Source organism: Camarhynchus parvulus, chromosome 8 (assembly GCF_901933205.1).
Source record: "Camarhynchus parvulus chromosome 8, STF_HiC, whole genome shotgun sequence".
Lineage (NCBI taxonomy): Eukaryota > Metazoa > Chordata > Aves > Passeriformes > Thraupidae > Camarhynchus > Camarhynchus parvulus.
In genome coordinates, this window is record NC_044578.1 from 17,709,906 (window position 1) to 17,734,682 (window position 24,777).

At 39.5% G+C, this 24,777-nt stretch overlaps 1 protein-coding gene across 2 annotated transcripts in view; it reads right to left on the minus strand.

Annotated features, from left to right (window-relative positions):
* DPYD (dihydropyrimidine dehydrogenase) overlaps positions 1-24,777 on the minus strand; it is a 332,821-nt gene that overhangs the window by 29,114 nt on the left and 278,930 nt on the right. For both annotated transcript variants that reach the window (XM_030953352.1, XM_030953353.1), the window contains one exon: positions 13,362-13,541. In XM_030953352.1, coding sequence (XP_030809212.1) covers positions 13,362-13,541 — 180 coding nt within the window. The remainder of the gene's footprint in view (positions 1-13,361; positions 13,542-24,777) is intronic.

The window sequence follows — 24,777 nt, forward strand, 5'->3', positions numbered from 1 at the left end:
CCAGTGTAGATCACTAAGCCACATATTATCTTTTAAAAATTCCCCAAGAACTTGAGCCCAGATAAGCACCACAACATAAAATTTTCATGGCTATCCTGCCTGTTTCATGGCACAGGTCACACACATGGCCAGGACCTGGCCATGAGGATTATCAGGTCTCCCCACTGCAGGGTTCATGGTTTGGGGCAGAGTTTATGCTGCAGAGCATCCCCCAGATGGGCACAGGGTGGGAAGTAGGGCATGGGGGGCCAGGAACAGCCACTGTGGAGCCATTGTGGCAGAGAAAACCTGGGAATATTTTGAACTTCGTGGCAACTATTTCCTAGAAAGTAAGAGACCATGGGAAAAGCTCAAATGTCTCAAACTCCAGCTGATTTTGGAGGAGAAAAATCCCCACGAATTAGAATGAGAACTGTACATTTCAGAAACTCCTGTCTGTGAGAAGGTAAAGCTTTGGTACTCATCAAGGCAGCAGACTTTCCTACTGTCCTCCTTTGCTTTCAAGATGACCATTTGGTATATTATACAAAGACAGCAGTGCTACTGAGGACAATTGTGTTGTTTTCTCTGCCCGGTTTTCAGAGAAGGCAGACACATTTTGGGGTGTTACTGATTTCAGATTAAATAAAGTATCTGCAATTTGCTCACTGGTATTATTTTACTATTACCTTCATTTTAATTACTTAACATTTCAATTTGTATGAGAAAACAATTTCATCTCTGATCTAGAAATATCTCCCTAAGATCAAGTAAAACATTTTCAATAGGCAAATGTCCGAACTGAGTTTTTTACTCACTGAGCCAAGAACAATTTTCAGCAATATACTGAAATTATTTGTTTAAGCAAACGTTTACAAGTACATTGAAATCAATTGTTACATTAAAATCCAAATTCTTAATTTTCTTAACTCCAAAAAAATTTCTATTCCTTCATGACTATAAAAACCAAGTAGAAACCCATATGCAATAAAACAATTCCTAGCCTAAAATTTGAATCCAGTTGTTCAATAACTTCAATTTCTTTGTAGTTTTTTTTTTACTTTATTATGCTTGTATAATACCCTCAAATATATCTTTAAAGCTTTACAGCCCTTTTGCAACAGCATTTGGGGCGTGGTCTCAAAAGAAGCACGTTTATGAGCTGCAAGACAGGAAGAAAATTAAAGCACCCTTACGGGACTGAGGCAGGGACACTACGGTTATGAGCTCAGATTTTGATGTATCCACCACTACCCATGCAATTCCTGAGTCTGCAAGTTTTCCCTGCAATTGCTTTATGGAATTGTCTTGTACTGGACTGATAACACTGTACAACCTCCCAAAGCTCGAAACTGAAAGCAAGTTGTGCTGTGGCATGGTCCCTTTCACAGCAGCAACTGTGCATATCCTGGCTAGGGCTCATGGTCAGGGACTGCACCCCTTGTGCTGGAGAATCCCAAGGGCAGCTCACCCAGTCAGACACCTTGCACTGAGCCCTTTCTCTGTGGATGAGCTTTGGAGAGCTAGAGTCTTACAACAGACTATGTTAAGATTTCACCTAAATACATCTCAATAACTGCTTGGTTCTGCACTAAAAATTATATTCCCAGTGTGTGCTGAACTATGAATAATAGTGGTCAAAACCAGAGGCATCCCCTCCCAAACTGCCATTTAGGAACTGGGCAACTAAAGACACAGTCTGGATGGAGAGAAACTGATTTTTTAAATGGAGGCAGAGGGGCAGACTTTCAAGCTTTTCAGACTGCATGTTGATCAGTGAAATGTTGTTATAAATACCTTTGCAAACTATTCATACTATGTAGACAAAAATAACTCAGCAATAAGCAACAGAAATATAAATTAGGTCCTGTGGAAAAATGTAAATACAGTTTTTCCTCCATCTGCTTTATCCTGGTAAATAAGACCAAAATCCAGCAGCAGGCACAAAAGCCCACCCACAGACCAGGAACTGAAGGTCAAAACCAAGCTATGACAGAATTGATAAGAAAATGGCTGCAGTCTATCAAATGAAAGATGATGACTTTGTTGTGAAGAAAGAGAGGGAGCTCTGAAGTGTGAGGCATTTATTAGCCCTGTTCTGCACCAACCAAAATGGCCCTGAGGCCATGCACCTTTGGTGCTCCTTGGGAATTGGTGATTACAAAAGGCACACTCATGCTACAGTCACCAAAGGATTTTGGGTTGCTTCTGTTTTAACTGGTAACTTTAGAAGCTTCAAAACATCATTTTTCCTAATGAAAATGATACACGAGCTGTTTACAGTTTGGTGATACATTTTTAGCAAAAGGGAAAATATAGATATGTTTGTGCTCATAGAGGTTTCTGTGTTTACAATAAGTCTTCTGGTTGTCAATTTACAAATGGAAAATTTTGAAATGACATTTCAAAATGTCAGAAGTGCTCAGCATTTGAAAGAAGGCTCAGTAAAGGCAAGGAAAAATTGCTGGAGAGACTAGATTAGACTTTTGGTTCACAGTTGGAAAATATGCCTTTTGGCATATATTTAATATTATTCTTAGTTGCAGTAGTTGTAGTAGTAGTAAATATTCAGAAAATATTAAGTAATGAATAGCATTTTATCCTAAATTTTATCTATGCTGTAATGATGGTTAATATAAACACAATTATAGTTCATAGGCTCAAACTTAACTACTTTAAACTCAACTGCAAGACCTTGTCCTGGCTGATCTAAAAAAAATCCCTGTATTTTAGTGATATGTGTCTGCATTTCTCATTAATCCACACATAATGTATAAAACAAGGTATTTTATGGCTTTTATATAAATAAATCATCAACTGGAAAAAATACAACACAGTAATAGAAAGGAATGTATGAATTATTCCAAGCAGCCAAACCAGAAAGATACAAAATGATTAATGAAATGAAAGATACATAATGTGACATATCCTGACCAATATATGGGTTATATACTGACTTACACTGGACAGTTACAAGTGTGAAAATCAAAAACACAGCCATGGCATAAAATATAAAAGGAGCTATTTCATTAAAACTTGTCTGCTGAGTTGAATGAAGGGCAAACAAGGTCTTACCTGTGTGAGGATTAGACCCACCTTCTTAATAACAGCTAGGGAAGGTGTTCTTAAACATCCACCATCAGAGCACACAAGTTCAATCAGCCTGAATGAGATCCCAAGAAATCAATAAAATTCTTGCCAGGCCACTTCAAACTATTACAGAGCCTCAGTGTGGAGCAACAGATTACAGGCTGGCTGTAATTTTTCCCTGGAACAACCCAAACACAGTTCTTGGGCCTTAATGAGTTTTGTTCAGCATGAATAGGTCAGCAGAGTGCAGAAATCTTTTTTCTCAACTTCTCCATGTAGAAATGGAGCCACCAGCTCCATTCAGGTACTGGGGGCAGTTGTCCTGTGCCAACATGTGACTCTTGGACAATGGAACAGAAAGATATTTTTAGTCCCTTTGTCCATAAAAAACTCAGGAAGCACAGCTGTGACTGCTAAGACATCCATGTGGTTGAATCAAAACTGCACAAGACTACAAAAAACCTTCAAGGGCTTTCTATAGCAATAAAAATAAAGTAAATGGGAAAGGTCATAATCATGTCTCTTAAGTCTGATCTTATTCTTTAAGCAAAAAGACATTTCAATTGCATACTGTTAGATACTTACAGGTCCAGGGACTTACAGTAAGTCACTGTCTGAACACTTTATAAGGATCCAGTTGCTTCCATGGGTAGCCCCTATTGTACAGCTATCATGTAGGAAAGGGCCAGGGTCTAGCTTGTGCAGACAGGAGAAGTCTGCAAGTCCAGCACATAGTTCTGGCAACCCAAAATTTCTCCCAGCAGTACTTCCATTAGATTCTCTGCATTCAAGCTTTACAAGACCTCCCCACCTTTAATCTCAGCAGCACAGCAGGAAACCACCATCATTTCTACAAAAACACTTTTCTTCCAATCAGGATAATTTTTCTTCTACTTTTCCTTAACACTTTTTCCCACCCCTCCTAATTTAACTCATCAGTCTCAGTTGAGTTTTCACTCTACATCAGAAAATCCCCCTTTCTTCACTGATTGAAAACGTCAAATATTTATACATCACTGAGTTCTCCACCTCTTATGTTTACAGGACACTTTAGGACTTCTAGCTTCTTTAGCCTCTCCCCATAAATAACTCCTCTATACTTCTCATATGTATGTGCATGCCACTACACTTGAGGCTATTCTTATGGGCCAAATCTGTTCCTAAGAAAATTAAAAGATGTTCTTGCAAACTTCCTCTCAAAAATAAAAATAAAAATAAAAACATAAAAATAAAAGAGTTCTTGGAAAACAGGCTAAAAATAAATTCTAAGTCTGCTGTCTATGACCAATACCACCTACTTAATTTTGCACTTTTCTTGCATGGACATTGTGGGCCACAGAGTACCTTGCTATCCAAACAAACAGCTTTCTTAGATGAGAACCTTAAAGGGACAATGATTCTTTCAGAATGTAAAAGTCCAAGTCTTTTCTTGCACATCAGTGTGTGTGTCTGTGACTAGTACCATAAACAACATAGGGACACATAAATAAAAGCAGGTTTTACTAATAATAGCTACCTATAGGTACAGAGGGGGCCTTTCTGATTGCACAGATATTTCTAAGCCATCTGGATATCTGTAGGATACAGCAACTCCGTGAGACTACACCTCATGTAATACCAAGCATTTTACTAGGGCTTAATGAACTAAAAGATGGTTAGAAGTACTGCTTAGAAATACACAATGTTGTTAATAAATGTCTTCCCTCACTAGGGGTAGATTCTAGAGGAAGAATTTCGTATCATCAGGTTCTCAGACTAGTAATTATAGCTTACATTTTGAAAGCCACAACCTTGCTTTCATGAATGCAATTTGCATCGAAATCTGCACTTAAAAAATCAGGGAGAAGAGTTTTGCACACATAAATTAATTGCCAACCCATTTTCTAGTGCTTGAACTGCAGATAATTAGCTATCAATCATTACTGACCTGGGCTTTACTCAGTGAGGACACAAAGAGTGCACCTAATACCAATCCCACAAATACTGCAGCATCCTAAACATCCCCAAAATCTGTCTTCACCTGACAAAGAAAATACTCTTTAGCAGGAAAAGCTGGTACAGAACTGAAGGTTGGAGAAAGAGGAGGAGAGGAAAAGAGACCGACTGGCTCTCAATTAATATGAAAAAGCTGATCTCTGCCATTGAGGAAAATTCTTGCACCAGCAAGTGCTGACTGACTGTGATGAGGAATGCTTTATCACCCAGATCCAGACACCCTTTCATATGGTGATTATTATTCCTGTCATGACCCTCTGGTCATCAAGCCACAGTGTCTTTTGTCACGAAACAACTATCCAATAAGGAATAATCTAGGAATAAGCCTGTAGCATAATATCTTCTGCTTGCTTATACACACAGCAGGAGGAAGAAAATCTTCTTCCTGTGAGTTATTACCTGCTCTAATCCACTTTGGAAAATAGCAGTATTTCCTTAATTTTGTGAAGCATGCAAACATATATTTCACAAACTACAGCTACATGAATAGCTCAGACCAGAGCTGAAAGCAAATCTTAAAGCATTCTCAGGTAATAAAAAACAGTCCAGCATCACCACCAAATCCACGGCAGCACAGAAACTATCAAATATTCACATTAAACTTTATAAGACACTCAAATACTGAATTGCATGTCAACTTGCCGACATGTTTAATTTCATGTTGTCTTCTATAAGGCTGATGTCTGGCCTAATTCCTGATGCCATTCTTGGAGCAACATCTTTGACAAACAGAGACAGCACATGTACAAAACCCCAACAAATGCCACATACTACCTAAAACATTAGACATTTTATATTAACATTGCCATCATCCACATTAATATTATCCAACTACAATCCACTTTAGAACTCATTTAACCTCTTCCAAACACTATTTCTCTGGTTTTTCCTATTCAGTTCCTTGAGAAAGGGGCTACTCCTCTGCAGTCAGACAGTGTACACCACACTGAAAGCATCCAGGGAAGAAGGGCTGGGAACCCTGCCCTGGGAGCAGAATGAGGAACCATTTCTGGCCACACAAGCCAGTTCTTTTTATGTCTTTTCTGTCTCTAGTGCCTATGTAGATCACCTAACACAAGGGCTGTTTTGAATGGTTTTATCCAGCCAGCAAGCTAACCCTAAGTAACAAATACAACAATACATATACAACTGTACAGAATAAAAAATTAATGGTGTTAGAGAAGGATGATGCACAGAGACATTATGTGTGACACTGGGGAGGAAGTGGGGGTAAGTGTGCATGGTTAATATGAAAAGATGTCAAAAAAAATGAAGCATAATAATAGTGCAATTTATCCTTGCTAAACGTACTGCACTGTGCTATAATTAAATATGAAAACCTAAATTTATCTCTATGTTCGGCTGTCATTAACTTAACAGGGAGTGCACATGTTCTAATCTAATGGCTGATTTTTTTCTCCATGTGCAGCATATTAAAATGTATATTAGCCTCAAGGTGCATAAACACAAAATAATAGACCAAAGGTTTTGGCCTGTGGAGAAAAAAAATCCATGCTCAAAGGCCATCAAGTAGCTGGTGATGCAGGGGAGACACTCACTTAGCCTCATTAAGCCGAAGCTCTCTTTTGCTTGTCTTTTGTTCTGCATGACAGCAGCCTCTTTGTTGTATAATAATTCATTCCAAGTTCGTTCCAAGCTACCGAAACTGGTGAACTGTGGCCATTTTAATGAGCAGTATTGGTGGTATGCATAATCTGGAAGCCACGTGGACCAGGCAATCACAGAGCACTGCAGCCAGCAAAATGAGATACTGTCGAAATCACAAATTTGTCAAGTTGTTTTTGGACAGGGTATTATAATAAGCACTAAAATATGCATCTTATTACTCTGCATCTGCCAGTCAAAGATCACTGTAATGAATGCATGCTGCAGGGTATGACCAGGCCGTTTGCCTAAGTAAAACAAACTGCAGAGTACAAAAAAAGAATTATGTATTTTTGGCAGTGCCTGGATTTTTTTTTTAATCCTTTTGCATCAGGAGTTGGATTTTCCTGGCTTGATGTCCACTGCCAGCAGTGAATGCACTAAAACTGCCACAGCCAAGGAGTTAGCGTGAAATACACAGTTTTCTTAATAGCCACATTTACTGCCTGTGCATCTGAAACTTTAAACTCCATGCTCAAAGCAAATTTAGCATACAGTACATATAAACCCCCTAAAGATTAAAGTATTTAAAATACACTTTAATAATCCTTGCTCCTTTTGTTTTATACATTTCTACTGCAAATGGCTTCACCGTTAGGGAAGATACATTTTACATAACCTGCTCTCTCTGTGAGAAACAGCACTGTAGGTAATCACAACATAAACTTCCATAATAGAACAATTAGGAAAAAAAAGATTTTAAAGTGGTCCTTTTTTTTTCTACAAATTTGTCAGACTCATAATTGAGCTCAGCTTGAAAGGCTGGGAGGTTCACCAATGGCAGCAAAGCTGGTAAATATGACTTGTGCAGTGGGGTGCAGAGTCTGCTCTGCTGGCTCTCCCCGCAGAGAACCACCAGACTCTCACCTGAAGCAATGCCTGTGGAGGCCTTTCATCATCAGATGAGGAGCTGAAAGGCTAAGCGGGGAGCAGAAGGAAAGGACTTATTTCCTCATCCTCCTGCAGATAATGGTGCAGACATATTTTGGCAGAGCCTTATTTTTGGGCAACCCAACAAGCATTTGCAGCAAGAGCCCCTGAGTGTGCTGATGCGAGTTCCCATAATATCCTAAAGTAAGAGGTTTCTTGATCAATACTGGCTTACACTTAAAAGGCTTTGTCTGGCTGAAAGCCATATTTTGGGTCCAAGTTTTAGCTAATGGGAAAGAGGATCAAACAGCTCTCTTGGGTTTGTGAGGCCAGGTTTGGTAGCAGGGGGAGCTACAGGAAAGGCTTTTGTGAGAAGCTGTTAGAAGGTTCCCCGTGTCTGACAGAGCCAAGGCCAACCAGTGATGGACTCGTGGCTGGCCATAAGTGAGCCAGTCAGGAATTATAGTAATGCCTCTGTGATAACACATTTAAGAAGAAAAATTATTGCACAGAGGTAATTGCACTTGGAGAAGAGAGGAGGAAGAACATGTGAGAGGAACAACTGCCGACAAATTTGTTTTCCTAAAGAACAAGGAGCACTTCCAAAAATGAAGGGTGAAAACCTCTGCTCAATGATAGTAGTCAGAGGTCTTAAAGAATCTGAAGGCAGACAAAACTCTATGATGCAGCAGTGGTTCTTGCATGGCTGAGTTCCCAAGGTTTTTTCTTTGCCATACAAAAGACTACTTAGATTTGACTGCAGTACAGTTAGAATTTAGCAGGTTTATACTGTTTGGAAGACTCAGATTTTAGTACCCACAGATAACTTTTAGGAAATGAAAATTTTAGTCCAAATGGGAAATCTGTTCCTATGGGAAGTCCATTCAGAGAAGAAAATCAGAAGGTTGCTAAATTTAAGGTGATGAAATGTCATTGAAGTCATACACTGAGCATGTACAGCATCATTCTCTTTCATCTGCCTGATGAATAAAGCTAATGTCTATAACTGTCTTTTTAACAGATACAATTTTAACATTTTTAGTACAGCACAACCTAAACAGTTGAGAACTACCCACTGAGTTCCTTTGGGGTATTGTATATTTCTGGAGTAAAGATGCTTAAATTATTAGTTTTTGTTATTTTTAATTTTTTTATCATTTAGACATGATTAAACAAATATCACTGTTCATAACTCCTGGTGCTGAAAGCAAAGTATGAAACATCCATGTATATTCTTTGCTATAAACCCACACCTACCAGCTGGCAAGATTTTTGTTTAGCTACCTGGCATGTACAGCAGTCACTGCATTAAGAATGATTTTTACAGCTGACATTAGTGGAAGTTTTTACAGAGACACACTGTACCACTTCTGTGATCACCAGCTGACACAGTGCATTTCTGGGACAGAATCACCTCAGCTCTCTGGATTAAGATCAGTGAGCAACTAATAAAAGAGTCCTGTAACAAACAGACAAGGTGAGACAGTGAGACACACAGGGGATCAAATTGTACCTCTGGGGAATAGTACACCGTGTTCAGATACCTAGTGAGAACAGAGTTATCTTTATTGCTCCTGGTCATGTATGTTCCTGAGAAACTCGTGAACATTATTTTAAAACATAGTTCTATTAATTTTATATTGTAAAGAGACCAACTGTGCCCTTTCTCTAGTTTATGCAGTCACCCTAATAACTTTGGGTTGTAAGAGTGTGCACTACATCTTAACTGTCTTCCTGAGTGCATCAGGCACTTGATCTCAGTCCTAAATTCATTCTGAGGTAAGTGTGCTTTTACACAAGTTCTTCCTTGAAGGAGTCAGTGAGAAGCACTCTGGTGTCATCCTTACTTTGCCATTCTCTCATCTCAGCATCAAGATTTGCACACTGAGATTAAACCTGAGACAGGCTGACAGCTTTTATTCCATGCAAAGGCCACTCAGAGTTGATATTAATGACAGTCACCTGTGCTAAGGTTTCAAGTGTCAGGTCCTCCCGCAGAAAAAAAACAAACAACCCAAATCCAACTCAATAAACCATCTGAAAAGCAATGAGGAAGGAACCCAGAACCCTGGCTTTGGCCACCTCTGTGAGTCTGACACAGCATCTGTGCTAGAACTCTCTTCAGAGCTGTTACAGATAGGTTACAACCACAGGAAAGAATGAGTAAAATTGGTGGAGCTATGGAAACCTGTATCACCCGGTGACTGGAAACCAATGAGGCTGGCATTCCTAAGTGGGAATCTCACTCCTGTTCTAGGCAGTGCAGTACCACAGGTCACATCCTGGACAATGGCTCCAGCAGCAATTGCTGTGTTAGCAAAAGGGAAAAAGCTACTGAAAAGACAATCAGAAAATAAATACTGCTGGCTCAAAGATGATAAATTTAGGGTCTACATACAAAAATAAATAGATTCTGCAACAGTGAAAAACAGAAAAAGAGCACTCAAGTTTCCAAAATATTTTCCAGCGCTGTGGTGCTTCTGATATTTCAAGGGCTATAAATTATCAGAAGTATTAGTTTCATTAATGCAGAAGGATGAACAGATACTAATCAACATGAATCTCTTTTTCAGCCAAAGCATTTTATGTTTGCTATTTAACTGCTTGTTATATTACACTATTTAGCACAGTACTTTCAGTATTCTCTCTGTTTAGGAAGGAAATTATTGTGATAAATGTAACACCTGACAGTGATAACTGTTCAGTTCGTCATTTATGTGGTGACTGCACGGCAAGACAACTTCAGTTTGAGGTTAGGAGTACCATTTAGAAGAAGTTATTTATCTTTTAGTTTACTCTGGTCATCAAATACTACAATATTTCATGACAAAACTCCACTGTGTCACTCTCCTCTGGCAACACTCTGAAGTCAACATCTGTTTCATGCTGAAACCAGGATAGACAATGAATTATAAAAAGAACAGTCCACCATTACATAAAAATACAGACATTAATATTCAATATTGCACTGTGAATCAAAACAGATACCATTATGAACATACTTATCTGGGAACAGAATGGCTCCTAAATCTGTAATTTATTTAAAACTGGTAGAGGCTCAATGAATTTGTATACAATCAGAAAGCAAATGGTTCTTGATGCTGGTGAAAATAATTCTCCCTCACTTCCTTATTACTAAAATGTCAAATGTCTGACCTTCCTATCCCTGTGATTCTATTGGAAAAGAACATAATCTTGTAATGAAAAGGAGGATGATTCCTGTATATTTTAAAATCTACTGCACCAAACCCACAATGTATCAAATTCAGCAGATGCACTTTTTTGTTCTTGTTGTTTTTGAATGCAAATGTTCATCTGTATTTGCTGCCTAGCTCCTTAAGAGGTCTTACTGAAGAAACTGCATTTCATCTCATGGTATATACCAACACAAACTGGGGCAGCTCCTTATGCTTCCATAAGGCAGGATTTTGACTGTCACATTTTACTTCATATATAGCATATACATTCCCACACATTATTTCATCAATGAGAAAATATCAATAGGTTCTTTTCTCTGTTCCAAACAGAGAGTAAGGACATGCTTTTTAGTGAATTCATTTTAGAAAGAGACTCACAAATGTGTTAATGACTTGCTGCCAAGCAAGTTAGATATTTGTGTTTGAATTGAGATGAAACTACAGTACTTAACTAAATTTACTAGGCACAAGTACATGAAATCCAATATTGATAATAATTTATGAAAGTAAGAATACTGATTCCTACAATACTGCAAACTTAGTTTATGATAACATAATTAGTTACACTAATAACACTGCTTAGGCACAGTCTTGCTAATTAGGATATTATAAATATTAATGATATCAAGTCTTTGTATTTGATTGCCCCTAGTAGGATCATTTATCACGGTATTTCCAGTTACCAGAGTTATATTATTTTTCTTCCTTTTCCCTTGAATGTTCATTCCTGGACAAACAGCCATCCTGAGCTTATGCCTAAAATGTATCAATAGCTTATCAACAATGCAGCCTGCTTAACTTTAAATGCTATTATTTAGTAGGAATGTTACAATGCTATAGTTCAGAGCTAATATGAATACACAATAAATTATATTCTGTATGTCTTTTAAATGTCTAACAGAGCCAGCCACACAAGATATACATAGGGCTTTGTTTTTATTCTTTTTCATGTGACCTGTTTCAAGTTAAGATTCTTTTGAATTATTAAATGCTTCCTTAAAGCATATTTTCACGCAACCTTTTTAAAGTTAATTATCAATGTAGTGACAAGCAAAAAAGGACTAAAAATTACAATTTTTTTTCCTCATTCAAGAGGACAGGAGAAACATCTTTGACAATGGTTGTCTCTTTTGTAAAATACAAAGGTAAAACAAAGACAGAACACTGAGTGCAGCTTGAAAGAAGAATTACAACAAATCTGTAACATGATTTGGAAATGCTGTGTAGGTTTCCACAGGTGTTAGAGGAAAGAAGTTTAGCTATAACCCTTTGAGCCTGGTTTAACTGCTTAACATAAGTAGATGAGAATGAAACTGCTTATATCTTGGTTTATTTTTAAGCAGTGTATTATCCAGAGCTTTAAGAATAGGATTGTCTTTCCTCCTCGAAGGTAATGTTATAATTTTCAGAGCTCCACAGAGAACAACAACAATATAGGAGTCTCTAATCTCCTGCTAAATCCAATTCCAGTCATCAGCAATGATAAGCAGAGATTTGGAGGCGTTTGACACTCCAAATCCTATTCTTTTGTAATTCTTTACTTTTTACAACATTTTCAACAGTCATACATCAGATTTTTGGAAGGATAATCAATAGGCATGATGTATAACTGAAATCAGTCTTCAAAGTGATCCCTTCTAGTAACCAGAAACAAAAGCTTGGCCTCCCTGCTGTGCAGGTATTTTGCTTAGAGCAGGAGGCAGCCGGGCATCAGCAGGAAGCCAGTTACACCTCCCTGCTTCTCAGTATGGATCTGCAGGTGCCCTGGTGGAGGGGTGAGCAGGGCTGGGGCAGCTGCAACCCATTGCATCTGTCAAAAATCTCCAAAAATGCTTTTGTATCAGGGAACTACTAGAGCAGAGAGGAAAGACAGTCCAGAGGTTAGGATTTCATGCTGACCATCATTTACATTCCCATTTCATCACAGACTTTCTAGGTTTGAACGATCTTGCAGAATTTATTAAATTGTCTGGTGTCACCAATCCTCACTTAGAACTTCCCTGTAGAGGGTTTGGGCATCAGCACACATGAAAGACCACAGGATGCTCAGGTATGGTGACTGAAGGACCATTCCTATCTGATCTCACATTCCAGCTAACAGCTGATCTGCAACTACCTGTCTCAGCTGCTCAGAGCCAGTGCAAGAGGGTTTTTGCATGTCTCCTGAGTGTTGCACTCTGGCTAAAACACCCAGGAGCTTCTGGCATAATATTAGGATCAATCTGAAGTGAGTTGAGTTTTGTTAAAACAAGCAGTTCCAGAACCTTTTCTAATGCATTTTTAATTTTACATCCTATATTTTTTTAAAGACATGATGTTATGAATCACGTGAAGAGATCATATTTATAGTAAAAATGTTAGCCTGTATCAAGTCATTTCAAGTTTGTCTTCTTAAGCTACCTACATATTTGTTAAGAGTCAGAAGGAAAATGACTTGGTGACTAATTGTGACAGCAGCAGTGATTAATCAAGGTAAGTAGCAGAAACTGCATACAATGATTATGGAATTAAATTCAAAACAAAGACACAGTGTTACTATACAGGAATGGCAATAAAACAACATACCTTTCCCATCAGATCAGCAATTCTAGGCACTGGTTTTCCTTTCTGATGGCGCATGGTTGCGGGACTCTGTCCATCCCAGTCTTCAAGCTCCTCAATGCTTTTCAGGTAAAGAAGAGCTTGCAGTCCAGTGCAGTAGTCATCAATGACAGTGAAATCTTGATTTTGGATCGCACTGCACACCTACGAAATGCAAGTCAGTTATCAGCTCCATCCTGGCAGAGAAGCATGGAATTAGCAAACTTTTTGGATTTACTGATTATCAGGTGACCCCTCCTGCAACCCCACTGGGTAAGAACTATAAGGATTCAGGATTATTCTCTGATTAATCCTATATCATGATGTCACCACTGCAGTTCAGGAAAGAAAGGGCTCAATAACACCACTTATGCCCAGATTCCCCAGCAGCAGCCCTTGGACAAGACCTGAGGGCTGTTTAGGGATAAACCTACAAGCCAGCCCCAGATGTGCCTGCTGGGGAGCTGCTGCTGAGCATGCCAGCACACTGGCAAACACCTGCGCTCAGAGCTCTGCCTGCAGACACTCAGTGGTACCCCCCAGCCAGCTCTGCTCAGGAAGCACAGGCACAACCAGTTAGGTCCCAACATAGCAAATCACAGAGCCACAGACTTGCTGAGACTGGAAAGCATCTCTTGAGATCCTGTTATTCAACCTCCAGCTCAGAGAAGAGTTAACTAGAGGGGACTACCCAACACTGTATCCAGTCAGGATTTGAATATCTCCAACTACACCTCTCTGGGGAACCTGGTTCAGTGTTCAATCTCCCTTGCAGCTTTTTTCTTATATTTAAATGGAATTTCCTGTGTTTCAGTTTGTGCCCATTGTTTCTTGCCATTCCACTGGATAGCCCTGAGATTAATTTGGATCCAACGGAAGTGTCTCAGCAAACAGCCCTCATTAAACTGACCTGTTGGTATGGGGTGAGCATTGCCAGGCACAGAACAGAACAATCCCCTTCTGCCACTCAGTGCAACTGGGAGGCCACTTTATTTTAGATACTTTAGAAACATAAATAGCAATGTAGCTTTATAAACAAATAAAGTAGTGATCCCTGACCTGCTTAACATGTACACACAAAACTACAGACAGCAGAAAACAGTCCAGCCATTTACATAGGTTCTTCTAGAGCATGTTTGGGATATAAGCTCAGGCTTAAACCCACAGAGATCCCCAACCAAACTAACAACTGAATAAAAAAAATCCCTGACTGTTGTCTGAATACCTTCTCATTAGCTAAACTCTAATCAGCCATCAGTGACAAGGTGCAGGGTTGATTGAGTGCCATTAATTATCAGTCCCTGGAAATGCTCTGAAATTCCATATGTGTCAGTGTTTTCAGCCTCTGATTCAGCTTTTATTTTAAAAGCTGAAAGGAATGCTCCTGATAATACCTTGACTCCACGCACACACAGTGAACACAACAATGAAATAGCCACCTACTTTAGAACGTGAATTGGTGCACACAGACATGCACAAACACATCCACACTTCTTCAATGTGGAAACACACTTCAGATTATAATTGACATCAACACTTAAAAAGCACAGGAAATACACTATTGTTTTCCCCGTTTCAGAAATGACAATACAGCTTGCAGTCCTGAAGACAGGTACACATCATATCGGGAAATACCACATACTACTGCTGAACAAGAGAAAAAAGAAAGCTATAAAATAAGCACAGTAACATTTTCTATGCAGTGCATTTACATTACAAAAAAAAAAATCTGTTTCTCTGGAGAAACAGTGTGGGCATTAATTAGGCCTGTTATACCTTCCACAGGATTCAAGACTGTATTTTTTTATGGCAATTATAGAGAGCATCATAATTACTTCCCGTGCAGGTTATTTAACTGCAAAACCCCACTGATGTTTTCTGTACAGCAAGGAATTCTCTGGGTTTTTTTAGTGCATGGGTAACACTTTTATTATCTACTCTTACAAATACTAAAACTGTAAAAAAAAAGCAGTTAAAAGCCATGTCATGTCACTTGAAACAAGTTCAGACACTTTTGTCAAAATCCTGAAATATTTTGACAGGATGTATATACATGAGATACATCCGAGGATACCTGTAATAATCTTATAAATAAAGAGGCTTTTACTGTTTTCCAGCTTGTGGTGCAGTATTATGAACTGCAAAATATAAAAATGTGTGGAAGATAATAATACACTAAGAGCTAACTATTTGTCTTCTCTGTGATTCTATATGCAATGCACTATATGCACTTCTCTGGAAAGCCAAGAAAGTTCCAGAAGTCAAGGCAAAATGCAACTTCTAAGAAAAATGTAAATGTCTGCACTCAAGAAAAAATGCTATATGACATGGAAAGGCTTAGAACAGAGAAGTGCTCTCAAACAATCCTCCTCTTCTGTAGAACCCTTATGACTGTGGTGCCCAATGGTGTGGATAATTAGCAAAAGACACGCCTTTCACTAATTTCACTGGGATAAAAGCAAGTGCTTATGTTTATGGGCCTTTCCTAGAACAAGAGAGCTTCAAACATTAACACATACAAAACCAACTACAATAATTTTGCCATGTATTTGGCAAATTCCAAAATTCTGAGCTTATGTCGCACAAATCTGATGTTGAGACCTGTATTTTAGGTTTACAGCATCTTCCATCAGTCAGTGTAGAAACCTTTGCTGCATTTTAAAAGGTGGTGAACAAAGTCAGGATAAAAGGTCGCCATGACCCATCAGCCATGACAATTCCTACACCACAGAGAGAGGTTTTTAGCATCATACCTGGCTGCCTCTGAATCACCAGTTTAAATGACACTGTGTCCTCTTTTCAGCACAAGAGAAGTGGCAATAGACCAGGTGAGACTCGAACTCAGGCATCCGGAAAAATCACAGAAGAGCTGAACCGGCCCCTCCACACCTCATTAACGGCCCTGCTCTGCTCCAGCTGCTCCACCAGGAGCAGGCACTGCCCTCCCTTGCACAGCTCAGTGCTGCCCGGGCCCCCTCTGCTGCAGTCCAGATATTGCTGCATCCAAAATGGTTGCTACCACCTCTCATTTAATGTTTTATTAAACTACCTGAGGAGGAGATAAAGGTGAGAAGAGCTGTGTAAGGGCTGCTGTCCCTGCCTCGCACACCGACAGAGCAGCAGCAGGAACTGCAGCCAGCCCTGGTCCTCTCCTCAGCATCAGGCTGGTACCCACCAAGCGCAGTGCTTCCCTTTAGACCCTGAAGCAAAAACCTGAACAGCAGTGAGACTTTCCAGGTGAGAACACAGCCCTGCTGTGCTGTGCCAGAGCAGTGGTCTGCATCCTGTGGCCAAGAGAAGCCGCTCACGGAGGAGTGCACGGAACAGAGCGCGCCCGGATGCGCTGCTCGCGCCATGCGTCAGCCCCGGCTCTGGCAAGCAGCAGTGCTAGGATGGCACAGCAGGGATGGCACCTGCTTAATATCCCTTAATCCTAAATAATCCAAGTGGATCTGTTTAATGAGTAAATTAACATTCAGCTGTTCACTAACCCAGCTTTACACCTGAAACATTTAGGTAGAAAGTATCTTCTGCGGAAGATGAGAGACTGGCCCTGTGGAACATCCTATGGGACATAGTAAAGCCCAGGTGACAGCCAAGCTGTCAGCTCCACTGCTGACAAGTGCTGTCCTGCTGTCTTGCTTGTGTTGGTCTCTAGAAGCTGACTAGAAGAGAAAGGTGCTACATTTTTCCTGTTCAGGAAGGTATTCATATTGCACTAATATGCAGGGAAGTAAGTTTGCACAAGCTTGGTTTTACTGCATTGTCTGGCTCTGTCCCAGTAGTAGAACTGCTACAACTTAATTTTTAACATGGGATCTCCTTCCTTTTCTCCCAGATCCAGACTCCAATGATTGCCCTTTATATCCCAAAAGAGACACCTAGGCCAACATGCAATGTATGGTCAATGATATTGTGCTCTCTGTATTCTCAAATCTAAAACTGCTCAGCATAAATTGCTGTAAGCAACTGTAAGTTACAATTCTAATCTATACAGACATGTCTGAGATAGTAAAAGACACAATACCTGCTTTGCTGCTGGTAAACAGCCAAATTATCTCATTGGGAAATGGGGGTGTGAAATAAATCACAGGTTAAGGCTCTAAGTAAAACTATTCTGCAAAATGCAATGATGGGAGAGGCACACAAAGGTCCCTGCTGATGTTTTTCATAAGAAATACCCAGTCTGCTCTATTCCTAAATAAACATAAAAAGTGAATTTAACTTTATCATAGGATCTAGACACATTACAAGTCTTACTTGAGGAACTGGAGTAAATTGTAAGGAGATTATTACTGTGTAAAATAATTTTTATGGGTTACAAGATTCTTATTGAACATTCACACGAATCTGAAACTTTTAATTCATATATTTTGAAGAAAAGTTCACCGCTGGTGACAGGTACTTCTACATCAGTCACAAAACATTGTAAACGCCTTTGCTGTTAGCAGAATTATTACACAATAAAGAGATGCCAATTTCTGAAGTGTTTACTGAGGCAAATCCCCTGCACTGTTTATTGAGAGCTCTGTCTGTGTAAGACTTTTCAGTTTTGTTCATAACTGTTTCTAGAAACAATGGGAAAAATACCCAGACATTAAGTTTTATTACTGTTTCACTCTCTACAAAAATGGAAGTGGTTCCTGTCCAAACTTTAGCATATCCTGAGGGACTGCATGGAAGACCTGTGCCATCCATGCAGAATTTGGACAGAATGCCTGAGGCATTTCCAGCCAGATCACCCAGTAAAGCAATTCCTCTTCAGTGTATCTTCCCTTTGGGAGATCTTGTAGAGGAGAAATATTTTTCTGTAACACTAGAAGAGGAAACAGTGAAGTCCTCTTCAGGCTGTGCAGTCTCTCTTACCCTGCAACTTTCAGTTTTTACATAAACTCATTATTATATGGCAAAATCCCAGCTGGACAGGTGATGATGGGGAAGACATTGCCAAAAATGAGCCCTAGTCCCTATCTGCATTATTTCTATTCCATCAATAGCTGGGATTTCAGCAGAGGCCACGGAGGAGATGCAGATCTAGACGTGCTTGTGTCAGTTTTTCCCAACACTACTTTCACCCAACAAGAGGTATTGTGTATAATCTCATATACTGCTAGATCACCTCAAAAGACTGGAGCAAGTCAGAGAATCTAGACTGATCAATAATCTGCTGTTTTGCAAGAAGAGAGTAAATATTGGTGTGACAAGACCTGTGTGAACAAAAATCCTGTTGCGCTCCAACTTGAAATTGTTTCAAAGCATTCTTAGAAGGCTTTGTAAGTGAAGAATTTGTTCTAGGAGTCAATAGCTTGGACAAAATTTTAATTTTTACACCCCTCTGAAATATATATCTCTCTCTTCAGGATATGGGTGTAAAATAATCATCACTTTTATGAAAACAGAAGTATCAGTAAGGAGGCAGATGGGTGGCAGTGATACATGGTCTAGAAGAAGATTGATGGGTATATATTTGTATATATAAATGCAAATCACACAGCTTTACTGTTCTACCATATTAGTTTCCATTTGTTGTAGCTGTACAACATCAAAGCAGTGATGTCTCCGTATATTGCATTTAGTGGTAATGTAATGGACTACCAAAAAAAAAATCAAAGTGAGAGTTTCTAAGTAGTTTCCTGGCAATTGAGACAGCAGGCTCTTTCATCTGTGCTGTAACTGTGGCAGTGCATTGATTTAAACTCCTTCTGAGATCTCAAATGCTTTTATATTCGTAGGTCTCACTGGCTCCTTTCTTTTTGCCTTTTTTTCCCCTTCAAATGATAAAATTCTAGCATTTAGCAGAATGCCATCTTGCTTCACCAGAAGATGGAGACTAATTTCAGCTTTGGTTCTAAACTGTACAGGTTTTGTAAATAAAATAGCTCTCAAAATGCCATTCGATTAAGAAATTGGCCTTTCACTTCACGATTTCTGATATTCTGACCACAGCAAAGGGATAAACAACTATTATTCCTCTGAGATACCTGTGAGAGGGTTTACAATGCATTAGAAATTGCGCTTTGTCATTAATTTGGTTGATTCTCTTTGAAATATTTTTTCTGGTATGCTCAAATGGTAAATGAAAGGTTTACTATTTTATACTATATTTTAAATTTTAGCAATAATCATCTTTCTGTAGAAGCTTTCTTTTCCTATTAAAAATTCTTCCTGATAAGTACTCAAGACATAAATTCACCTCCTTGTTGGAGAAACATTTATGAATGCCTGTTATTTAATGTATCGTTGAAGCTACTGCTTTCTTGATTAGGTTCTATTGATTAGGATTCTTGTGAAAAACACCTGAAGCTGTGAGTGAATGCAAGATAGTTCAGGAAGGACCTTATTTGTGCCCACCTGTGTGTCTATATGAATTGCCAACATTAAGAAGGCTAATTTAATTGTAGAGGGCAAGAGCATTATGATAATCTGGGTGAGGCATAGACACCATTTAGGATTTATTCTCAAAGGCAACTAGCAAAAATTGACTTGACTAAAGGGAGATATTTCTGGTCATTGCAATCTATATGCTGCATAGCTCTTGCCTATGGAAATGAAAATGTGCCTTTTCTAACCCCTGTAAAATAATTTGGAGATCTGGGCCCAGATCTCCAAAGCAAAAAGCAGCAGACACTGCACAGGTTGTCTGACACAGTGCTCATAATAATGTGGCAAGAGCTGCAGTGTGAGAGCATGCAGACAAATAGAGTCTCCTCTGAGAGGCATTTCTGTACGTACAACCTTCAGGACACCAATGTCTGTGGAAAGGCTGCCTCTAAAACAATGGTTCCTCCTCCTCATGTCTCGTTGAACAACCAACTTACCAGAACATTAAACGCATAGCCTAAATTATCCTTTCTATCTAATTATTACTTCTGCTAGAGGGTTGTAGGATTAAGAACATTAGGGGAAGTGGTTTATCAGACAATGTGGTACAATCTCAGGAAAAAACCTCGAGACTCTTTGTTTTAAAGAACAAATTTGTGAAAAGAAAAAGCTTCCAAAATATTGATATAGTACAGATGGAATGATTTGATTCACTCACATTAGCTGCTTAAATGACTCTAGAGATAGAGGTTAGCAGATGGGATGTTACTTAACAAGTCTTCAGAAACTGGATCGACGCAAAACTGAATTGGATGATAGCTGATAGGCTTTTTAAAACATTACGACTGAACTAATATACATGAGCTAGTGAACCACTGTTTGTTTCAGAGTCTAGCATAGCTTTCAGAAACCAGTTTGAAGGACTGAAATATTTCATCTATGAATTGTCTGAATTATGGGGAAAAAAGCCCACCTAGTCTTTTTTACTGATTCCTAGACATAAAGTGCTAATGAGCAGAGGGCTTACTAGTGACACTTTGAGGGATAACACATAGAAGAAAGACTCAAAGATACTGATAACTCCAGGCTCTGCAAAGCATGCCACCATTCACAAAAGGCTTAAGAAATCTATTAAAAAAAAAAAAGACTGGATAGTCCTACACCATGTGGGTCTCAGTAAGTCAGTGAAGTATTTCAGATATTTTGTTATACCTCTATACCTCAAGAAATTTCATCAGACAATCTTGAGATAAATCGTCATTCTAATCCAAAGTACAGGCTAATGTAAGTAAATAATGGAGCTCAAAATTACTTAAAAGGAGAAGAAGGTCTCCAGCCCATGCAAGACAACCTTATGGGATAGACACTGCCACAGCTTGGATCCTCTCTACAACAGGACAACAAAATGCTGACGTGGCGTCAAGCAGAGCTGAGCTGGCACTTTGGGAGCATCAAGGCAGGCAGGGAAATATGGATGCAGCAGCTGGGCGGCAGGAAGAGCCCCACAGCTCTGTGTGCTGAAGCCACAGCAGCCTCGTGACACAGGCTTACAGAGAAGCTTCCCCAGCACCAAGGGGAAGGCTACTCTTCCTTGCAGAGAGACCTCAAAGAATCTGATTTTGGGGGCTGCAAGACAGATCTTGTTCATGTACTGCACTCCAGCAACCCTGGGCAGTTGTGAGTGGCCGACGATGAAGGAGAAAAAAAGCTGAGAATCCATTAGGCACTTATCAGATGAGGGCACGGTAGGAGATAAGAGCGCTGTAAGGGATCCTTTAGGAATGTTATCCAATGCATTAATTCCTAGCCTACTCAAACCTATTTTTCCTCCCTCCCCTTAAGTTCTCCAATGCCAATTAATGTATCTTCGATCTAAATAGCTAAACTGGGTGTTTGGGAGTGGGAAAGTGGTGCTTATCGAGGGACCCTGAACGATGCAATTTCGTATCCCATGTCTCTGAGAGAGGAAATGCAGAATAAATCAAGAATTTTCAGAAGGCTCCTTGAGGTAACTGTGGGTTTTTTCCTGTCAACCACCCCTAGAGGAATGGTTGTATTTCCTTATCTCACTAAAGCATTCTGTCAGTTCTTGGAACTACAAAGTGAACTTTTCTGCAGTAGGTGGGCACACACACTGATAAAAGCGCTGATCATGATCATCTTTCCTAAATATGATTCCACATGCCTTGAGCATTGAGGAGTCAGGGAAACAGCTTCATAATCAGCCATGTATAGCAAATTGTATCATTGTACTGCAGATCTACAAAATGAATGATAGCTTTGGAAGCAGATGAACTAACTCCCCTGCGTAAACAGTCCAATCACACATAGAGGTTCTACAACTATCTTTAAATACATGCTGAATATCACATCATATTTCATTATTTACACCCAAAGGTCTTGCCTCTGTCTTGAAAGTACTGTTCTGGAAAGTGAAATCCTTGAACTCTCCCAGTGGTTCTGCAGCTGCTGGGACAACCACCAGCAGTGTCAGGTAGATGTAGATTTGTTTGACCCACTTCCACAAGCCATAAACTTCAGCTCCAAAGAAATTTCTATAGCAGATCCCAATTAAGTCACTCAGATCTGGTAGTTTGATGATAAAAGCAATCAAGTATTACACAGCAGTTTGAGTGTTTTTAAGTTTTTGTTTTCTGAGAGCAAGCCAACAGGAACACCATCATCTCTAGAACTGAGTTGGTCTGTAATCCCAATTTTAGAAAGGTGTATTTGTCAGAGATGAGTGTGTTTCTAGGAAAGCATGCTTTTCAGAAAAGAATGGTGTTCTGAAAATCATGTGGAAAAGAGTTTCAGAATTACCAATATGTGCTGTTTGACAACATGGAATGTAATGGCTCCATTTAACTTGAAAATGTCTGCTTTGCAATCCAAGTTAATTGGAATGAAAAGGTCAAAACCAAAATATGTTGCAAAAAGATTGAAACAGATTTGATTCACCCAAATAATATTTTTGTCTTTAAATGTGTTAATTCCACACGTTTTTAGAATTTTGATTATCAGTCTAAACTGGAAAAGTTTTCCATGCTTAAACTTCCCTGTGACAGAATAACTATTTCCTCATCACAGGCAAAAGCTGGTCTCATTAATGCCTAACAGATCCAGGACAGACCTTCAGTGTTCATCCCAGGACACTCTGAATCAGACACAGCAGGAACTTGACATCTATTCTGATTAAATGAAATTTGTCAATGAACAACAATTCCCTCAAAGAAATTTTCAACAAATTCTAATGAGAACCATCTACTTTGGAACATCCTCCTGTGACCAGAATTTTGAAAGCTGCAGACCTCTCAAAATCAAACAGAAAAGCAATTTTTCTATCTTGGAACCTCAATTCAGTCCTGCAATGATTAACCCCTCATCCTTGTGAGTCTTTCCCTCTAGTACTCTCACATTATATTTCAGCTAAAATTACTTTCATCCTCTATCAGCTTGCCTGTACGAATCCGTGCAGCAACTGCTGTGTCCACTGAAGAGTGAGATTCATGTGAACAAAATAGTTCTGACCCTGTGAGTCCTTCATGTCGGAGATAAAAACCCACTTCCACATTTCCTTAGGGATTGTTTTACCAATCTCCATCCAAATAATAAATATCAGCAAGAAAAGCAGCAACATAACTGATGATATTGAAGGAAGTTAAACCCTTTCTTAAATGTACTGCCAGCTTCCAAAATGACAGTTTAGAAAAACAATGCTTTCTCTGTTTTTTTGTTCTAATTGCATGGATAAAAGAACCCCTCATCAGTCACATCAAGCTGTGTCAGGGGGCTTGTGCTGTAACAGGAAAAAAATTATTGCTCCCTCCTTCCTGAGCAGAACAGCCATTTTTCTACCACTGGGAAAAGCAAAAGACCAGTGACCAAACTGCAGCTAGCCCAACACCAAGCCCCAGCTGAGCTGCACAGCAGTGCATTCCTGTGCCAGCGTGGGCTCCAGGACCATGCCTTCCCTGAGCACAGCCTCTTCCACTGCTTGCTTCCCCTCTCCTCCTTTCACTGCCAGGTACAGCCTCTGCCTGAAAGATCAACAAAGCTGCTATGATGTAAAAAGGAAAATTTCTTAAACATGTGTTTTCTTTGTATGACTGACAGCATTTCCAAGAACTTCTCTGATGACAGAGCTTTGCAATACTGAATGTTTTACCTTCTCCCTTTTTGGAAAACAAGTCCCCTGCAGTTACAACACATATAACATTAAAAAAAAAAAACCACCCCCAAAAAAACAACCCCACAGGAATTTTCCCAAGTAATTATTGGAGATGGCAGAAAGGAATGAAGAAACAGCATTTTCCACTATGCTTATCTTGCCTTGTATTTATTTTCAATATCCAACTAGGAGCTGGCTACAGTTTCACATTCAATTTCCAGTCACCTCCACACGTACTCAAGGGAACTCAATCCACAACAGAGCTAGCTTCATGTCTGAAAGCAACCCGAGCTGAGTAAAACAACTTGCCTAAAATTTGGTTAATCAACAATTAACCAAGCCTCTTGTGAAGAGTCAGCTCCATGTTGCATTTACTTTGTAACCTTTAAACAACACTCACTTGGTGTCAATTCACACCATGTGCTTTATCCATATGGAGAACAGCTCTGCCCCTGTTCATGCAAGAGAGCAGCAGCACAAGTCCACATCAGTAGTGTGAATCCCCATCAAAAAGGGGTGCAGCACTACTGGGCTTTCAAAGGACCAGCATTATTGTGGATCCTTGGGAGAGATGGAGAAAAATATATTGCCAAAGCAATTATTCTTTCCATCCCCTCAATTCTGAAAGTCAGAATTCTGTGTTGCCAGACCCAGAGGAGCAGGGTGGACACCCAGGCAGGGCAGGAAAGGGGAGCAGACCCTCTGTCCCCAGGAGAACAAATCCCCTGCAGAGGCTGGGAATGACTGCTAGGACAGCATTTGAACTGATGCTCAATTGAGACCTAATTGTTGGTAAATAATTACTACCATACAGTGATAGTTGAAACTACTTTGCATGAGAATTCATTACAGGAATGACAAATAGCAATTGTTACAGAATGAGCTTTAATTCATTCTTACAAATTTATGAAA